The sequence below is a fragment of the Populus euphratica genome, unplaced genomic scaffold (assembly GCF_000495115.2).
Source record: "Populus euphratica unplaced genomic scaffold, PopEup_1.0 scaffold1.1, whole genome shotgun sequence".
Lineage (NCBI taxonomy): Eukaryota > Viridiplantae > Streptophyta > Magnoliopsida > Malpighiales > Salicaceae > Populus > Populus euphratica.
In genome coordinates this window covers 4,204,203-4,221,488 of record NW_011499845.1, presented here as the reverse complement: position 1 = coordinate 4,221,488, position 17,286 = coordinate 4,204,203, and the positions used below count along the sequence as shown (strand labels likewise).

Here is a 17,286-nt window from a genome sequence, read left to right as displayed (position 1 = left end):
ATAATTACATAAATTATTTTAAATATATTTTGAAAAGATTACAAGTATAATGAATGATTTATGCGTATAAATTCGAGCAAGGAGATCCACAGGTAAAGGAGACATTACCCGCCTCCATGACCCAGGACGCCGAGTATTGTTTTACTCGTTTTCTCCTCTCATTTCTAGATGGAGAAAATCTTCTCTGTGCCCGTCTTCATTCGGATAAATAGGAATGGTATTCCATGAAAATAAACACAGTTACAATCCTTACAGTGAAGGCCGCTATAAGTTTTTTTTTTTTTGTAACTATCTCTTCGAAAGGATGAAGAGCTGAGATCGAAGTTCTAATTATTATTATATATTTTTATTTTTATTTTTATTTTCATTTGAGGCTTAAAGAATCTTGAATTGCACAAGAAGAAAAATATTTTTTAATTTCTGAAACAGCGACTGCTATTTTTATATTTTATGTTTGAGTAAAATTATTATTCTTATCCAATAATATCACATCTTCACTCTTCACTCAAATGCTTAAAATATTTGGTATTTGTAAGTTTGGCTACATCATCAACTTTCAATTTTTTTATTTTCCTAGACAATCATGCACACAAAAGGATGTTAAAGGAGTTGTTTGGTATTATTTATCTTCTAAAAAAAAACATAAAAATTGTTCGTTATGGATTTATTTTATTTTTTTGGAAAAAACAGAACCAACTATTATCACAAAATTTGGAAACACTTTATTTGATTTTGAGATTTTTTTTACATTAGTTGGTTTCTATAATTTTGAGGAAAAAAAAACTTATATCTTTGTTTTAAAATTTTCGAGAAAAAAAAAAACGGAGAACATGAAAATACCTCCAACCCCAAGCAAAATCAAAACGATCACAATTTAGGGAGACAGCCACATCTGTGCGTTGAGCTAATAGCCCATGAAAGTTCCACCATCAAACCCACATTCAAGCCTAACCATTTCGGTTTGCTTTAAATCCACCGGAACTCGTCTAGATTAGGCACTATTTGGGCCCCAAGAGCAAACTTTCATGTTAATCTTGTTAAAAAAATAAAACAATAATCTCAATCCATAAATCTTAAAATTATTTAATAAAATATTAATATATAATTTATGCTAATAATTAATTTTAATTAAAAATGATAAAATTCAAACATGTGATTAAATAGTTATTAAAATTACAATACAAATAATTATTTCAATCTAAAAATGTAAAGTTATTGGATAAGATATTCTGTTATTTTATACAAATAATTACAATACAAATAATTATTTCATGACTCGGAGGGAAGAGCTATCGGGTGTAAATATGCTGCGATGGGAAGGAATAAATCGCTGAACTGTGAAAGGGTCTGGTTATTAAAAAATAAATTAAATTAAACAAGTTTTATTAATTTAATAATTTACTCGATTTGATTTGATTAAAAAATTGAGTCAGTCAAATTTTAAATCCTGAATTATTGAGGTCGTCAGTTAAGTTGGATTTAATAATTATATCTTATACCGTAGAAAACAAAGAAAGGAAAAATAAACTAAAAAAAGGGCAGAGACGCTCATGGGCTATGGCAGAAACTGAAACCGTGAAAGAATTGCACGCGTGACACGTTGTCTTGTCCCTTGCAGGTTTAAGACGCGTGGACGTCACGATCACCAACATCAATAATGATATAACAGCATGTTCGGGGACAGAAGAGGTTTCTTATTTTAACATATATTAAAAAAAATATTTTTTTAAAAATATATTAAAATATATCTTACATTAAAAAAATCTAAAAATATATAAAAACATTAAAAAAAATTAAAAATATTTTAAAAACTAATAATCTTTAAATCATAGTGTCAGACCATTATTTTTTTATATAGTTTTTTTATTTAAAACAACATCATTATATATATATATATATATATATATAAAAAGATCAAACCTACTACCTAAGTTTTATTCTAAATTTATTCTCAATTTTGATTTTAAAATTATAAATAAAAAAATATAATTTTAACGTATTGTCTTATTCATTGTATGTTTAATATGTGTGGATGTTACAATCAGTATCGTCATTATGAAATTTTTTATTAAATCATGTTAAAGTCAATTCGATCTAAATTGATCAATTTTATGGATTTAAAAGTACCATGAACGATCATCAAAAACATAAGTTGGCTTTTAAAAAAAAATTAAAATGATAATCTTTTTAAAATACTGAGACAATGACAAATTGAATTAACTTTGATCCTTCCACGGTATGATTCATGGACTTTATTTAATTTGATAATTATTTTTATATTAAAAAATTATTTAATTATACAGTAAAAATAGATGCTCGTAAAATTACGTACCGACCTTAAAATAAATATTTATTCAAGACTATAATAACCCTGTGTAAAGCAAATAAAAATAAATCATGCAATTTATCTACTAACTAATCTAATATCAAAAGATAACAAAGTTTTAAAAAAATCAATTAAAACAATCAAATGAAAAAAAAACATATATGGTTGGTGGGTAAACTCGTTAAACTTATGAATCATGTAATCCGAGATAACACATCAAATTCATGAACCAGGTTATTAACCCCGTTGAAATTATCATTTGTTTTTTTTCAAGCTATTTTTTATTTAAATATATGATACCAAAAATAACAAATTCACAAAATCAAACATCAACTCAATATCAAGATATTTGTTTGAGATCGTGATAGCCTCATAAAAAAATAAAATAAAACTAATTATGAAACTAAATTTTCATTAAAACCAGCATATATAGATAAAATAATAAAAAATAAGTTAGACTCGTTAAATCTACAAACTAGGTTAATTAGCCAAATATGTGGATAGTTTTATGAACTTTATAACGTTTAATAATATAGTTTTTTTTTCAAAATTATTTTTTATAATCATATGAGAAAAAATAGATAATAACAAAATCAAGTCTAATTAAAAAAAACAAATAAAAAGAGAAGACATCTTAAAACATTGTTGACCGAGGTAATTGGGACTATCTTGGTAAATTTACAAACCTTATTAACCATGTAAAAAGGTACAATGCAAAGAAATATAAACTTATTTCTTAATCACCCTGTTATTAAAAGATGAAGTAGACAAAGATAAATTAAAAACAAATAATGGATTTGCTATTGGAATCCACAATACAGTGGGTTAGGGTGAACAATAATTATCTCACACCCTTTAATTTTTATTAGTGCATATTTTTATATTGTTAGATATTATTTATTGTGTGCCATATAGTTAGTATTTTTTGCTACTTCCAAGGATCAAAACTTATTTTTGGCCACTTCTAAAGGTCAAAGCTTTTTTAAACATGGAAAAAAAAATATTTAGGTTATAGTGAACTATTTAATACTGTTATTAAAATAGATATAGCTGATCAACTTTGATTTTTCTCGGTTTGATTCTTGTCCTAGCCTTAGCTTAAAATTAAACTTATAAGAGTTGTCTTTGTATGATCCTATTAACTTGAAAAGTTTAAAAACAAGTTAAACAACCTATAAAAAAATATAGTTTGATTTATTTATTTTTAAGATGATATTTTTAAAAAAATACCAAGATAATAATATATTAGATAGACCTAAACTTTATAGTTTTACAAAGTGCATACATGACTAAGTTCACTGACTCCACTAGGTTAATATCTTTTTAAAAAACTATTTTCTACTTAATGATGTATTAATAAAAATAAACGCTTATAAAATTAAGCATCAATCACTATAATATCTATTTAAAAATGCAATAATCTTCTAGCAAGTTAATTTAAACAAATCATAAAAATTAGTTCAAAATCAACCTATTATTAAAAAATTATACCTATATAAAGGTATAAAAGATTCAATCAAGAGAAACAAAATGGAAGATGATATTTTAATTAAAAAAACTATTTGACATTGTAGATCTAATGGTTAAACATTAAAATTTTCTGAGTTAAACTCCTTGATTGACATGTGTTTAAAATTAAAATGCATGAAAGTTGATTTTACATGATCCATTTAACTTTCTAGGATGAAAAACATATCAAATAATCGGTAAAAACATGGTTTAATTTTAAAAAAAATTCAATAACAATTTTTTTAATATCAAAACGATAATTTATTGAATTAACCTTGGTTAATAACACAAAATAAATTATGATTGGAAATCAAAATTAATAAAACATTGAAGAAAAAAAGAAAGAAAAAAATTTAAAAGGTATAATTTGAGAAATAAATAGAAAAAAGGAAAAAAAGGTTCATTTCTTAAAAAAAAAATTGAGGTGATTAAGTGCTTATATGAAAAGCTAAGCACCATGAAGTTCTCCACTTTTTTTTTTTTTTTTACAGTGGAGAGAGTAACAGATAATTTAAATCTCACAGGACTTTTAAATCAAAACAAATACAACTATAAAAATTATATTAAATCAACATTGCATCTACAATATAAAATGAAATTCTTATTATCAAACATTTTAATTGTTTTGCTTCACATCATAACACAACACAATCAAGTGCAAGACAACATAAAACAACAACCGAAGTATAGCACAAGGTAAGACATACGAGACAACATTGCCAAACAAACTTTTAGACATTTTCGTGCGCCAATACCAGACACCACTTGATAGGAGCAGCAGCAGTTGTTCTCTCAAAATCTCCATGTAAAGACAATATTTTATTGAAACGTGATGAGTCTGTATTTGCTCACGCATAATGGTATCGGACTGGCATCCATAGAAGGCCGAAAACTTTGTTCTTCTGTGAGAACAATCGATCAAGGAAAACAAATAAAATAATTAATTTCAGAGAATAAGTCCGCCACTTGCCTTTCAAGAATCGAAAAAGTTATACGCCACTCAAAAACCCCACAGCCGAATACAAATCAAATAAAGAATCCAGCAAGTAGCAATAACTCGAATAGCAGTAACATCGGCCTCGAATCTTCCAGGAGAAGACTTATCAAGCGGGTCGTAATGGCAGAGTCTACATGCCATAATTCGATCTTGACCCATGACAGAGCAAACGTGACCTACCAGCCAAACAAAAGAATACCAAACAGCCAACGAATGACCAGCCGCGCATCAAAGATTCAAGAGGGAGATCCCTTCCTTCCTTCCATCCACAGAAGACGAAACGTCACTGCACACGTACCTCACGAATAAAATTAACCCACGTGTACAAGTTTAGACTTCCAAGTTATCGTGAATCAAGTCACATGTCCCGTAAATTTTTTGTTTGGTGTGCCACCCCAACCCTCTCTCTCTATTTAAGACAACAAACGTGACAGGTTTTCCTGTTGTTTTGCCTGCCTTACTTTCATCAACAGCTTCCTAGAAAGAATCCCAAGCCTGATCTCTCTTCCCCGAAATGTGCCCATCTGGGACAAGTCTAGCTGCAGGGACCAAACGGGGTGATGCAAGATCAGATTTCAAGCCAGCATTTGATGTTATTGATGCAGACCATGACGGGAAGATAAGCAAAGATGATCTTCGCATGTTTTATGCAGGGTTTTCAAGTAATGGTGCTGATGATGATTTTATAGGCTCAATGATGTCTGTTGCGGATTTTAACAAAGATGGGTTTGTTCAGTATGATGAATTTGAACGTGTTTTGGATGGTGCTAATGAAAAGAAGAAATCTTCATCGTCAACAAGGTCTGGTTCCGAGGTTATGGAGGATGTATTTAAGGTCATGGATAAAGACGGGGATGGAAAACTGAGTGTCGATGATCTGAAGAGTTTTATGCAATGGGCAGGGTTTGATGCTTCTGATGATGATATAAAAGCTATGATAAAACTGGCTTGTTATTCTGGTGGTGATGATAAAGATGGCGTCACTTATAATGATTTCCTTAAGATTTTGGCTCTTGATAATTCTTGTTTTGCATAGTACTTTTGTAATTTTGACCTTTGATTTTATTCCTTTTTTTTTTAAAGAAGATCTCATTAATTTTGAATACGATATGTTTATGTTTATGCTCTGCCACATGAATTGTTATGTAGCAAATTATAATTTTTTGGTGGAAGATGATCCCAATTTGGATGCATTGCCAGCTTTGTTCGTGATGTTGATGCTTCTCTTAATGTCTTATTTTCTGTCTCATGCTGTGTGCCTATTAAAACTTCCTCTGATTTCTGCGGTGCCCAAATGCGCTGGTCTTTGCAGTGATGTGTTCACGTTTAGCTTCTTACCACCACGAAATATTTGTATTTATTCTTGTAACACAGTGGCAACTTCAGAAATATCAGGCCGTTTAGCATCCGGTTTTTTTTTTTTTTTTATCAATTAAAAATAATATTTTATTATATTTTTACACTTCTAAACAACCAAAACGTAGTTCAGCGGAAATCATGCAGCGGACAAGCCGTTGGGCAAAAGGAAAACTACTGTGAGAAAAGCATAGAATAACACAATTCTGCTGCTTGCAGAGTATTGCTGAGATACAGCACAAAATTTGAAACGTGAAAGACTCAAGTCAATTTCTGTTGCCGCTTACGCTTACAATCTGTTCTCAAAGATGGGCATAGGGAAGTATTCAAGAACGGTCGTCCCTGATGCTGATAAACACTGGGATAAAGGGGTGCTTCATATGCCAGTGGAATATTTACCACAACTGGGGAGCGGTTAGATATCTTCACTTCCGTTGCACAATGCTCGAGTTTCTTTGTTTTGCTTTTGTTTTTAAATGAGCGGGGTTTTCAAAGCACGCCATATGAGGTCGCAAGGCAAATGAAACTTGTGCTCTGCCGGCATCTCTCGTTTGTCAAGGTGGGTATTTAGGATTGTTCCAAGTTATTTTTTAAATAATTTTTAATTAAAAATATATTAAAATATTTTTTCAAAGGTCAAATGTTTTTTTTTTAAAATATCTAAAAACAAAAAACTGTTTAAACACCCAAAATTTAAGGACATTTTGTCACAATTTATCCGCAGAGGACACAGCAGAAAACTTGAAACTGTTCTGTGAATGATCTGGAAATTCAAACCATAGATAGCAGATATTAGTGTGTATAATACAAGAGATGAGACATTAGAGCCCATCAATGGAGATGACACATTGGACCTCATCAATAATACAAGGCATTTGGCATCAGATTCAGGAGAATATCATAAGACATGCAATCAACTACCACATCCTCCTGCTCTGACAACTAAAGTACTAAGCCAAGTTGCAACTCGAAGTAGCATTGTTAACTTCTGGCTCGCTGCTCTACCAATGCATTGTTAACCCAGAAGCTGGGATTATTTAGACCAAATCTATCTTCCCATTCTCTAGAGGCTTCTTTATGAACTTGTAACATACAAAGGTAAGTAAGTCGCGCTCCATCTCTGTGATTTCCATGCTGCCACAGTATATAGATCTTATCAGTCAGCAAACAGATAATTCATTTTCTTTCGTATAAGAAATCAAATACAACCCAACCGATAAAGAAGGGTTGCCTTGTAAAGGCCAATAATTGATGTCATTAATTACCTGTACTCAGGCTCAAAGTCAAGGCCAGAAAGATATTGCTTGGCTTTGCAGATAACGAATGTGTCCAGTCGGGGCACTGGCACTATTGATGTTCAGATTAGAACAATGAAAAACTCATTTTAGTAGCTGTCTAGGTGCTTGTACTCAACTAAATGAAAGTTAAAAAATGGACAAAACTGAGGAAAGATTAACTGGGACACTTCTTGAACATGGTAACAGAGATGCCTATCCTATGATGGACAGGAGAATCTACAAATTAGATGGCTAAACGAAAATATGGAGAGGAGAGGCTAAACGGAAGCAAGGGAGGAAAACGATATGCATAAAGCCAGTGATGTTGTTAATGAGCATATGATGCTATAAATACAGTGACAGCATTGTTTTACAAGAAATTAAAGAGGGAGGTAATGAAATCCAAACAACAGGAAACAGAATTAATTGACTAGCAGATAAGCAACAAAAACACTTCTAGAATAAGATAACACATGAAATCTAGGATAAAACAAGCTTAATGAGGAACATCACTTTTCCTCATTCCTAAGATCTGTAGATGCATGCCTTTCAGTCATAGAGGCATACATGTGCAAGGATCATCCAGTGCTTCAGCAATTTCATGGAACAGAGACTACAGAGTGCAGCAGCGAGCTACTAACAAGCTCATTTAACCATTGGGTAGCCTATGATTGGATAGTAGTTCTTGGGCACATCTAACAATAAAAAGGCTCGAGTAAGGTCAAATCCCTATCTCAATCACAGTTTCCGGAACTTGCAAGTAAAACAGGTTTGTCTACAAATCCAAAAATATTCGCTCAATGAGAATACTATAGTTACTGCAACATGCTTAACAAAAAGGAAAATCGTTCCAGTATTCCATTTGCATATTCTAATAAACACAACAAACAAATTGAGCCTCTTGGATAATGATTCTGTAAAAGCCAGCTCATGAATAACCCATTAACATGCAAAGTCACATCACAGGTTTTCAAACAAATAAAAAAATTTCGTGTGTTGATTCAAAATGCAGCTTCAAACTGGAGAACAGATGCACCAATTGCATTGGAACCAAATACAATAAGCAATTAATTTCTCAAATTAAGAATAGTATTTTGAGAAGAAAGCTTAATTATTGGCTAATAGATTGCTTTACATAAATGTAATTATCAGGCAAATTTGACAGAACAGTCTTGTCAAGATGACTTCCCAATTATCCGTAGTGTTGTACCATAAAATATTAAGCAGTGATAACCTTATTTAGAACCAACTAATAGTGAAAAAGTAATCATATGCGAAGACCAGAATGCAATTCAATAAGCAGAAAAAAATCAAAGGCATGGACAGAACAGACATGCAGATTAGCAGATAAACCATTACTTTCAGAATAAAATGAGAGCACAAAGCGTGGACACAAAAGCTCAAAGTAAGAACACTATTCGCTGCTTTGGCGCATGACAGCTTAGGGGACCAGTGCATGACAACCTAGGTTCGGTTTCACAAGCTCATTTCAGGCACTAGCTACATTTGCATTCACATTGTCATCACAAAGTAACATCAAAAAATCATGAAAGCAGTAGTTGGATGCATCCAACAATAGAAAGGCCTGCTTCGCTTGAAATCCTTCTCTCATCACTCAGATTGTGAAAATTACAGAAAAACAAGTTTTTTTGGAAAGCAGATAAATATTCTCTTGACAAGAATATTGGGATTTCTACAACATGCTTAATGGAAAATATAAACCATTGCTACAGTCCATTTGCATATTCGAAGAAAACAACAACTTGAGCATCTCATATAATGATTTGAAAATGCCAACTCGAGAATCAAAAGGTTGCCATGCATAGCAACCTCACAAGCTTCCAAACAAATTATAAAAATATCAGGCATGTTATGGTCCAATATGCAATTGACTCACAGCATGAGACTGAAGAGTAAATAGCACTGGATCCACACATCCATTCATACATAGTAAATAGAAATAATGTTTAAACACTTAAAAAAAACGTAGGAATGAAAGCGACTCAGAGAAGAACGAGTACCCATATCATCCTCTTCACTGGTTATAGATTGCTTTAATATGGACTGGTAATTATCAGGCAACTTCGCCAAAACAGTCTCATCAAGATGACTTCCCAAATCATCCGTGCACCTGTAATCACACAACAAACATCACAAATTAACAATCCAATTAACCCCAAACCACATATCTTTATCACAAACAAGACAATCACTTAAACCCGTCACCTTCTTGCAAACATTTGCTCCTGCTTAGAAAGCCGGTTTAGATACTCATCAGTTTTCAAAACATAGAACAAGTACTTCTCAATCTGCATTCCAGGCCCAACAAGCAAATCAATTCAACATAATCTCCAAACAACACCATAACAAAACACAAGAACTGACTACCTTCTGAAGACGAACCCGAAGATATGATCTCAGCAAAAATTGAGTCCTATCCAAGTCCATTTGGTAAAGCGACACAGTGAGTGGATCTATATTATTTGCTTCAGATATTTCCACATTTTGTTCCTACAAATCACACGCCAAGTCCATTTTGTTCCATGTAAATAATTTATGAACAAAATTGCGACATAATCTTTATTTCAATTTGACTAATTCATGTAGTTAAATCGCGATGCAAAACAAAAAATAAAACAATAAAATCCAATTTAAGCTTCTTACTTCTTAGCTTCGTAGAATTGGATTTACAATTAAGCTAAATAATAATAATAATAAAACGTAAATTACATAATCAGTCGAAAATCTGCGCTAAAGCAAGCTTCTCTAGGAAGAATTACTTAAAAATAAAAAATATAAATGAATAGACAGCAAAAGAAATATTTTCTCTACGATTTTTTTCCTCAGGAAACAAATAAAAAAGTTAGGGTTTCCGATTTCAAAAAGAAAAATTACCGCTAATTCGATTTGCTCTTTGATTCTTTGAACTAAGGAAGATTCAAATTGAAGAATCTCCGGAGCAGCTTTCTCGTTACGCCACGCTCTTTTCAAGAGCTCAACATCGGTCGTCGAAATTAACGTCTCATAATCATCCATCACGCTCGCTGATTCCTCCGTAGCCATCTGATCTAGTCTGAATCTCTTTGATTTTTCCCCCTCTTTTGACTTCTAAAATCTGTAATGGAGAGTTAGATAGAAATGTTAAAAGAACATTCAATTCGAGAGGGAAGATAGAAAAAGGTGGAATAGGAATTGGCGCCAAAACGGATCTATTCGGTGTAGTAGAGGGGACAGATCGCGAGTTTGTGCGTGAATCTAAAGCCATTGGTGGTCGTGTAGTGGACGGTTGTGATGGCCTCAGATCCACGCACAAACCAGAGATAGGACTCCTCTTGTTAGTCGAGAAGATGGGCTTGTTAAGGGGGCCCTCTAGAAAATAAGGAGCGGTAACGAGCTGATGTAAATGGGTTTTGTCTGTGTGTTGGCGGCTTTTTATAGAAGAGGAATGGGGTTGATGGTGGATGGATGGAGGGGCAATATTGTCACTACATTTCCACTTGTGTTTCTTTTTTATGTATTGGGTTACATCTGTAAAACTTGGAATTCAATGGTGGAGATCTACTTGTCTTCGAAGTATTCCTTCAGGTTGAAAGATCCATGGTCTCGTAGTTGATTCTCAGACTCTAAAGAGATCGACCAAGAAATCTGTCATGACCAAGCAAAAACAAACACTAATAAACCAATGAGCTAGGATAAAGCCAAGATCTTGTTAGATCTTTCAATTTGGCTTCAAATTCCCGTTTAATAGACAGCTTTTTTCACATCGAATTCTCTAAAATCTAGACATTTCAATTCTAGCCTAAACCTCAACCTTCAAAATCTCACGTGACAGACGTTAAAAGAGGTAAAAAGAGTATGGTAGTTTGAGTTCCTTCTTAACCATTAAAAATTTATATAGTTATTAATTTTAAGGTTAGTTGAATTAGTTGAGAAATATATAAATTATTTTAAATATCCACATTAATTAAAAAAAAAGTATGGGAGATGTGCACAGTGCATTTGTATGTGACCACTGACCAGTTTATGTGGTGGATGCTTGTCGAATCTTGAAATGGATTCAGTCACGGTCGCCCCTTCTGCTTGCAACGAATCCTTCAACTAGGCCTATTGGCTGCCGAGAGAAAGAGGCTTGTTGCCCGAGTCTAATTATCTTCTTCTTCTTGGTTTTTGCGATCCACTAGGAATTTTATTTCCTTGCCTCTCCGGTCTCTTCCCAACAAATCTAGCATGTTTTGCTCTGTCCATCTTGGGGGAGATGGACAAAAATCATTTTTTTTTAATTATTTCTTATTCTGACCCAACCATTTAATCTTAATACCAGCTAAGCGAATGGCTACAATTAATCACCAACAGCTAAGTTGGTTTGTCCTTGAGCAAGCAACTTAATAGAACACAGCTGCCAAGACTACATATGAAGTCCAAATGAACAATCAATATCAGGTAAGCATTGTGACCTAAAAAACCCTTCAAGTTAACCAGCATATGGTCAAATATAGTACTAAGGTTAAAGGAGGAGTCAAATAGATAGAGTTCATCGCAAAATCTTAATAGGTAAAAGCGCAAAAACTGAAATTTTCCATTTCAGCCGTCTAATTCTAGCATGATTATAGATTACAGAGAAAGGAGCCGGACGCTGGACATGGTCGTTTGCATATAAGTTCCCAAACTTTGGAGAGTTATATATATAATTGTTATAATTCTAGCATATAAGTTTTTAATTGTTATATATATATAAAAGCATGATCTATAAGTCACCTTGCCAAAAATAAATGAATTAAATTGTCAAAACTAGAAAATTAATCAAATATCGCAAGTACTAGCTTTGCCTATAAATCCTTGTTATAAACTCGTATCTAATTAGATAGAGAAAGGATGCTTTATCTCAACACAATTTAAGTTTTAACTTCGTGCTGAAAGTCCGAGACATCTTTTTTTGTTACAAGTACCATCATGATGGTATTTCCGATAGTATTTTATATGCAGAGACTAATCCTTTGTTTTTGGATCCCAGATAAATCACTCGCACGAATGTATTCTCATATGACGACCTTTTCTTCCTTCGACTGGAACCATGAAATTGGAAAGGAAGAGACAACGGTCAATCGAAAATTAAAGAGGTTAACATATATGATATCTTCCTCTCCTGCTACTTAACTTTAGCACGCTACGAGTCCAACAAATGGCAGCGTCACATCACGCATCTAGTGCCCGAACGGTGCCGCCCGTGAACTGTAAGAAACGGCGAGATCTATGTTCAAGGATTTTTCTAGTTTCACACATCTACGTTAAGTCCAAATATTCCTCCAAGAATGGCAGCTTGCTGTCCAAAAGTGGCAGATATTCTGAATATAAACTATACCCCGTATGGTATTGTTGCACGACACCTGTTATGCAGCCAAAAAGAGTCATATTCGATCCTCGCAGCGTGCGCGTGTTCATTGTGGTAACATGTGGACGTTGAATTTATACTCCTACATGGCCTCAGTACAATTCAAGAAAGTAATGAATTCGTCATATATAGAAAGGAAGAGCAAAAAACAAATGTGTTACAATGAAAATATGGTCCATTACCTAAAGATTTGGGATTCAACGTGGTATTCAAATCTAAACAAGCCATTAAGATTCTCTTGTGCATGAAGCAAAGAGTTTGGGTCAAAATCAAATTAAAGATTTCAAAAGCACACCAAAACAATGCAATGGAGAGTTGCACGCTAGCTAGAAGGATTCTTTGGAAATTCAGTAGTAAGAGAGCTCACGGGCCAGGCCCCTGTGGCCCCAATTACACACTGCCCATTCTTTTCCCTGTGAAAGTATTCCCAAATGTGGTCACTCTAATAGCGCAACATCACCACTTCACCACGAAGGCCGAAAGGTGCCTCGTAAATAATTTGCTGTCAAATGGCGAGTGTATTACCCTAGCTATCGATAAATACTGTTCTTAACAAAGTCTTCTTTTCTAGGTTTCACCATCCTCTAGTAGCTTCTTCCCTTGCAGGCGAATCTATCCATTCCTTAAGTGGAGAATCCATTCATTAATTACTTGATCAAGTCTCCAAACAACTGTTTTCCTTTACAGTACTATTAGCTTTTCATAGTTGATATTGATTTGAAGTTCTTCCCAAAGTTGGTTTGTTCTATCATATATCGATCACTGACGGTTGACCTTCTGTTTCTTCACTTTATATTAATCAATTAGGTTGCGGATTCAATGGTTCTGATGACTTTAGACAAATTATGAGTTAATTCCTGGAATTTTATAATTACACAATATCTACACGTCTAGCGGACCCTAAAAAGTTGATTTGTGTCTAGTCGCTACACCTCAAGTCTTGCTTCTCTGGTTTTTGGCTATTAACTGAAGCTTGGTGGAGTTGTCTACAGAGGATCTCTTGCTCATTAAGCTGTTTCCTGATCTTCTGGCATATGCATTTTGTTTTTGCTGCAGTTTCATTGGTAATATTTCTCCCCAGCGGCTAGCTTGTAGCCTCATGGTGCTTCTCTGCTACAAGAAAAAAGAAAAGAAAAAGGAAGAAGCCTGTACGACCCAAGTCTTCAAGAAAATTACTCCAATGTCAAACCAGTACCACTAACTGCATATGGCCGTAAAACATTCCAGGAAGGCTTGACCTTTCTTTAAATGTCCTTTTCATACCTTTCAATTTCCTAATCTCCCATCAACTTGCTTGCTGCTTGCCACTTAATTTGAAGATCAGATGACGTTTAGTCACAATTCCATCTACATGTTGTCTTTAACGGTTTACATCAATACTGAAACATTTTTACTACTGACATCCCCTCATGGAAGAGCTAATGATCTCTTATAACTGATGGTACTCGTATTTGTAAGCTGAGTAGAATTGCATCCTTCTAGTAGTGGATTTGGTACAAGCTAATCTGCTTGATTTCTAATTCAATATCAAGGCATAGTTTGTTCACTAATGTCAAGAAACAGACATGGGACGTCATGGTGATGCATTTCTTACCTTTTTTTCTTCGCTAGGCGGTGATTATATATTAATGTATTCTTTTAGTCAACGGATTTTTCATATTAAAGAGTCGCACGGCATGTTTTTCGAGCAACTATATGCAGTTCCACATCAGGCAAATGCATATTTGATCGAGACTAAGGCAAGGTTTGGAGCAGTAGAGGCAAAGAACACTTGAGGGATAAGTGCATATTTTGTAGATTGCACTTATTATTAAACAGGTTCATAACTTCAACCAGCAGCTATCATACCGAGGAAAGGAGGTGCTTGGGAGTTTTAAGTTTTTAAAATAATCATTTTAATATAATAGTTTAAGATTTTAAGATATGATATATATTATTTTTTAATATATTTTATTAAATAAAAGTTCTTAGAATTTGAAAATTACACCACCTATTACTTAATTTTTATTAAATAAATAAGAATAATAAAATTTAAATTTATGACTACTTGGTTATCAAAATTTTAATACTATATTAAATAACCATCTCAACTCAGTAGATTAAAATGTTAGGTGGGATTTTAAAATATAATTTATATTATTTTTTAATAGAGTGTGTTATGATTGGTTTTCAAAGTATTTTTTGTTTGTATATATATCAAAATAATATTATTTTTAAAAATTATTTTTGTATCAATACATCAAAATGATTTAAAAATATATATAAAAATAATTTTAAATAAAATTTTTTAAAAAAAAACACAATTTCTGTTGTATTACTAAATGGTAATGATCATTATTGAATTCATTTTTAATCAATTATTGTATTCAAGTTGGTACGAATATTCTTTAATGAAGTATGTTAGGATTAATTTTTAAATTTTTTAAAAAAAAAATACTTTAAAATAATATTATTTTTAAAAAAATTATTTTTAATATCAATATGTCAAAATAATTTAAAAATATATATAAAAAATAAATTTAAACAAGAAAAAATTTTAAACTTTAAGAAGGCAATTTCTGCCGTATTACCAAAGGATAATGATCATTATTGAATTAATTTTTAATCAATTATTGCATTCAAGTTGGTACGAACTCATTGACTAGGAGTTTGTTTTTATGGTTTCTTTCTCTCTTTCATTTTTTTTTTGTAAATTTAAATCCAAAACTATAGCATGAGAAACAAATCTACTTACCAGCTATTCTAGCTGTTAAGTCCGTGAAGAATTTGATGGTGTGCTAAAGTCAGACGAATTAATCTGCTAAGAAATATTATTGGTAATCTAAAATGAGAAGTTATGCTTGGTTGCACAAAAACCATGCTACGATATGCCATTTACTGAACTACATGTGAGATACACCATATATCTCAATAAAATCTTAGCACCTTCTTTTCTTGACCTAATAAAATCAGTCTTAAAATTTGATGATCAGAAGGAAGAGCTTACCAAACAGTGTCACGGTTTTCCCTATATGAAATCTTAACAAGTGTATATGATCAGTCAAATTAATTCCCTTGATTATTATAAAAAATAAAATAAAATATCGTTTAGTATACGTAGCAAGGTAATAAGCTGTATCGTATGATATTCATCTAGCATATAACTAAAGCATAACTAACCTGGCGCTAATCAGTAGCTGGCTAGCCATGGCCTTTTTATTTCAGGCAGAGTATGATATATTTTGGCCTAAAAGCTAGATTTGCATCACACTGATCAATACCTTCACGTAGGAAATGACAACTATTTCACATGAAACAATACATGTGCCACAGTACACACTTGTTTTCGTGGCTAGTAACATGTTTGTTTCCACTTTATTAACATTATAAGCAAATCAAGCCACACCATACTTACATATGTAAGCTTCACGAGCCTAATTATCAAGCTTGATTAGTTTTTTGGTGGTCTAGTACCATTTGTGTAATGGTGGTGTGTCTGAACAGATGGACCACCTCCATAGCCACCCAAGCTTTGGTTTGTTTCGTCGTCGTCGTCGCTGGCAGTTTTACTTTCTGTGTTACTGTTTCCCTTGTTTGAAGTAGGCGTCTTGGCATCATTTTCACCAGCGTTGCCCTTCCGACCAAGAGATGATGGTTCACTCAATAGATGACGGTTGGCCACCTTAGGTTCCATGGTGGTACTGAGCACATCTGCATCAGCTAGCAGAGATGCTAACATCCACAGGAAAGCAAGGAGAAGAGCTATCAAGATCTTCATCATGATCAGATATTTGTCTGCAGTATCCTGTGAATCAGCAGTAATTAATATGCTAAATTATTAGTTAAGATCCTTTCTTCTTCTTCTTCTTTTCTTTCAAAAACAAACTATCTATAGAAAGCAAGATGAAGGAACTGAAGCTAGATAGGGTAGAAATTACACACATATAATTTGCTTTGTCTGAGCTATGTAGAAACATGGGTCTAATTAGGGTTGCTATATGTAAGCAGGTTTTTCATCACTGTTTAACGATTACAATTGGATTGTGAGACCGATGAGAGATCAAATTAACTGTGCGAGCACTAAAAAAGCAAGAATGTACGTAGTGGTTGTATCACAATGTCGTACCGCCATTGGAAGAGGCAGTAGCCACCAAAGAAGTAATTATGATTAAGATTGATAATTAAGGCATTCTCATTGTATACGTTCAAAGATTGTCATAATTAATCATGGACTGTATATGCTGCCAATTTAGGGTTCAACAGTGTCGATGATAAAATGCGAAAGATGGTTAAAAAGTCTTCATACCTCCAATAATTGTTGGTCACCAATTACATTTAAATTTGCAATTTGGTTGACTGTATGTACATGAGAGTGTGTGTGGGGGCGGGTGGGTACGGTTAAATTCAATAATTATATCATTTCGCGGCTCAATCCTATGGCACCATTGCATGG

The 17,286-nt window shown here is 33.0% G+C and overlaps 2 protein-coding genes and 2 long non-coding RNA genes across 6 annotated transcripts; 2 read left to right on the top strand and 2 right to left on the bottom strand.

Moving 5' to 3' along the window:
• The first annotated feature begins 5,231 nt into the window (after nt 1-5,231).
• Nucleotides 5,232-6,081, top strand: LOC105122398 (calmodulin-like). The gene has a single exon (XM_011021493.1). It carries the CDS (start codon nt 5,347-5,349, stop codon nt 5,866-5,868), a length of 522 nt encoding a protein of 173 aa, XP_011019795.1. The 5' UTR covers nt 5,232-5,346; the 3' UTR covers nt 5,869-6,081.
• Nucleotides 6,082-6,936: 855 nt separating this feature from the next.
• On the bottom strand, nt 6,937-10,854 carry LOC105122384 (DNA replication complex GINS protein SLD5-like). Of its 3 annotated transcripts, XM_011021463.1 has the most exons (6): nt 10,361-10,849; nt 9,854-9,976; nt 9,692-9,774; nt 9,487-9,596; nt 7,454-7,535; nt 6,937-7,322 (listed from the first exon to the last, which is right to left on the bottom strand). In XM_011021463.1, exons 1-6 carry the CDS (start codon nt 10,526-10,528, stop codon nt 7,226-7,228), a joined length of 663 nt encoding a protein of 220 aa, XP_011019765.1. In that variant the 5' UTR covers nt 10,529-10,849; the 3' UTR covers nt 6,937-7,225. The 3 variants fall into 3 exon arrangements, with proteins under 3 accessions (XP_011019765.1, XP_011019783.1, XP_011019773.1); XM_011021481.1 differs by lacking the exon at nt 7,454-7,535 and having other exon boundaries at nt 10,361-10,852; XM_011021471.1 differs by lacking the exons at nt 6,937-7,322; nt 7,454-7,535 and adding an exon at nt 8,934-9,326 and having other exon boundaries at nt 9,452-9,596; nt 10,361-10,854.
• LOC105122376 (uncharacterized) lies at nt 7,542-9,440 on the top strand. The gene is made up of 2 exons (XR_841688.1): nt 7,542-8,279; nt 8,906-9,440. It is a non-coding gene; the product is annotated as an uncharacterized LOC105122376 (long non-coding RNA).
• A 5,155-nt stretch (nt 10,855-16,009) lies between the features above and the next one.
• Nucleotides 16,010-16,998, bottom strand: LOC105122368 (uncharacterized). The gene is made up of 2 exons (XR_841686.1): nt 16,776-16,998; nt 16,010-16,638 (listed from the first exon to the last, which is right to left on the bottom strand). It is a non-coding gene; the product is annotated as an uncharacterized LOC105122368 (long non-coding RNA).
• Nucleotides 16,999-17,286: the final 288 nt, after the last annotated feature.